Source organism: Sycon ciliatum, chromosome 1 (assembly GCF_964019385.1).
Source record: "Sycon ciliatum chromosome 1, ocSycCili1.1, whole genome shotgun sequence".
NCBI lineage: Eukaryota > Metazoa > Porifera > Calcarea > Leucosolenida > Sycettidae > Sycon > Sycon ciliatum.
In genome coordinates this window covers 23,633,313-23,635,812 of record NC_088643.1, presented here as the reverse complement: position 1 = coordinate 23,635,812, position 2,500 = coordinate 23,633,313, and the positions used below count along the sequence as shown (strand labels likewise).

Below are 2,500 nucleotides of genomic sequence, written 5' to 3'. Positions count from 1 at the left end.
GAGAGAGAGAGAGAGAGAGAGAGAGAGAGAGAGAGAGAGAGAGACAGAGAGAGAGACAGAGACAGAGACAGAGACAGAGACAGAGACAGAGACAGAGACAGAGACAGAGACAGAGACAGAGACAGAGACAGAGACAGAGACAGAGAGAGACAGAGACAGAGAGAGACAGAGACAGAGAGAGACAGAGAGAGACAGAGAGAGACAGAGAGAGACAGAGAGAGAGACAGAGAGAGACAGAGAGAGAGACAGAGAGAGAGACAGAGAGAGAGACAGAGAGAGAGACAGAGAGAGAGACAGAGAGAGAGACAGAGAGACAGAGAGACAGAGAGACAGAGAGACAGAGAGACAGAGAGACAGAGAGACAGAGAGACAGAGAGACAGAGAGACAGAGAGACAGAGAGACAGAGAGACAGAGAGACAGAGAGACAGAGACAGACAGACAGACAGACAGACAGACAGACAGACAGAGAGAGAGAGAGAGAGAGAGAGAGAGAGAGAGAGAGAGAGAGAGAGAGAGAGAGAGAGAGAGAGAGAGAGAGAGAGAGAGAGAGAGAGAGAGAGTAAGTTACATTATAAAGACAGGTAAGTCTAACAAATGAGGACTGAGACCTCTACAACAGGGTTTTTACGCCTGAAAGCAGGTGCATGATTTAACAGCAGGTTGTCAGTCTAGATTTTATGCGCAGATGGAGAAAAAGCGCAGAATTTTTGTAATGAGATGAAAAGCAGAAATAATAAGAAATAATAAGAAAAGATGAAATGAAAGCCTGCTCACAACCCCGCCCAGCCTTGCGAACTGGGTATGGTGGATTAAGAACCCGGTTCAACGCTCGAGCAAGCGCTCTCCACTCAAGGTGTTCACAGCAACTGATAGGAACTCATATGGGGAAATTATAGAAAAGAAATAATAAGATAAAGAGAATAAATTTCAACGCACCTCAATAAACGGAGCCCCACATACAGTACCTCAGAAAAGTGGATCTTCCGACCAGTGTTTTTGTTGACGCCGCAACCAGATGATGTAGCTGCTTCGCAGAGACGTCTTACTGCACAAATTACAAATAAATTTTATTCTTCGATTAGAAAATCCAAGCGCTTTCAGAGCCCTCCGAAGAGAGTCCGGATGAAACCACGCACACCTACCTCAACCGAAAAAGAAACGACCTGCCACCCGTTTGCTCGGCATTGATCGGCCAGATCCGCATACCGCCTGTCCTTCCGCGAGTTACTGACACTGAATCTGTCCTCAGCACAAACTGTCAACTCCATCCAGAATACAATCCTACGACTCGTAGAGTACAGAACTATATCTGGTCTTAGGGTGGTAAGTGCAACACAGCTAGGGAAAGAAATCTTTGCACTAACTGAGTCGACAAGAAGTTTCCAGTCTGAGGCCGCTGACAGGAGATCAGTCGTAACCAGCTTTCGTCTGGGCTGAACGCGAACTGGCTTCTCTCCCGCCTTGCAAAACGAGATGAAGTCAAGCTCATTTGAATTTTCGGTTTGTACGGTGTTTGCAGCAGTGCGGATTCGAATCTCCTCACGCATGTTCCTGACGATGACCCCGAGTACGTTGTCGTGCCTCCAGGTGTAACGTCCCTGGTCCAGCGCTACGCGACAAGCGCCAAGCACGTGGCGCGTAGTACAGGCCCAGGTACGGCACAAACTACAGTACGGATCCACTACGGTGTTTCCCCAACGGCGTAGGTTCGTCGGAGAAGGTAGCACGTCGAGGGTTGATGCGAGAAGAAATTTCAAATCCTTACCAGTACCACCGTACAAAAGGGATTTCCACGAGAGGTCCTGCCACATCACCGATGTCCACTCCAACCACTTGCCTTGCACCTGAAGAGTCTTCAGCCTCAAAATCTGCTCCTGCGCGTTGATCTCCTCAAATGTTTGAAGGAAATCCTTCCTCGGGGGTTTGGAATGCTGCTTCGGAGCACGAGCACCCAACCCTGCACGATGACTTGAAGATGACGGTGGACGGAGAGTCCCTGAACCTACTGATGCCTCTGCACACTCCAGCTCTATTGTCGCCGCATATCGCTTTGTCAGCTTCGCATCCTTACTCCGACGCAGAGTGTCCAGCGCCCTCATGCGCGCGTCCCCACTCGATCGAAGAATGTGCCATTTGATGGACTGGCACTTTTTCCACACCGTAGGAAGGTAGTGGAGGCGTAAGCCAAAGCGTTTGCGACTGCCAATAAAAGAATGGCAGAGTTTGCGCATCGAGGTAGGCCTGACCATTTCTTCAGAAATGGTAAACACATAAAGTGCAGTTCACGTACAAAACCTTGTGTGAGTTCAAGAACCTGGAAAGACCAAGAAAGCTTGGGCACTACAAGATGGTGGTAAAGCCATAGCTTGTGGTGGTCTTGAAGCCAAGAGCCATCTACTTTTTGCATGAGAGATACAGTGAGTTGACGGATGTCTTCCCGCTGGGTCTGCTCAGAGCAATCAGCATGCAGCCTTCGCCCCAGGAACTTGAACTCTGCAG

At 49.1% G+C, this 2,500-nt stretch overlaps 2 protein-coding genes across 7 annotated transcripts in view; one reads left to right on the top strand and one right to left on the bottom strand.

Annotated features, from left to right (window-relative positions):
- The window catches only part of LOC135819054 (uncharacterized), a 48,128-nt gene that overhangs the window by 16,065 nt on the left and 29,563 nt on the right, over positions 1 to 2,500 (top strand). The window lies entirely within an intron of this gene.
- Positions 477 to 2,481, bottom strand: LOC135806900 (uncharacterized). Its single transcript, XM_065321062.1, has 2 exons — positions 1,144 to 2,481; positions 477 to 1,046 (listed from the first exon to the last, which is right to left on the bottom strand). Exons 1-2 carry the CDS (start codon positions 2,248 to 2,250, stop codon positions 1,044 to 1,046), a joined length of 1,110 nt encoding a protein of 369 aa, XP_065177134.1. The 5' UTR covers positions 2,251 to 2,481; the 3' UTR covers positions 477 to 1,043.

Bases quoted from the DNA above. Each gene is read 5' to 3' on its own strand.
- LOC135806900 (XM_065321062.1), bottom strand. From the start codon at position 2,250: ATGGTCAGGCCTACCTCGATGCGCAAACTCTGCCATTCTTTTATTGGC.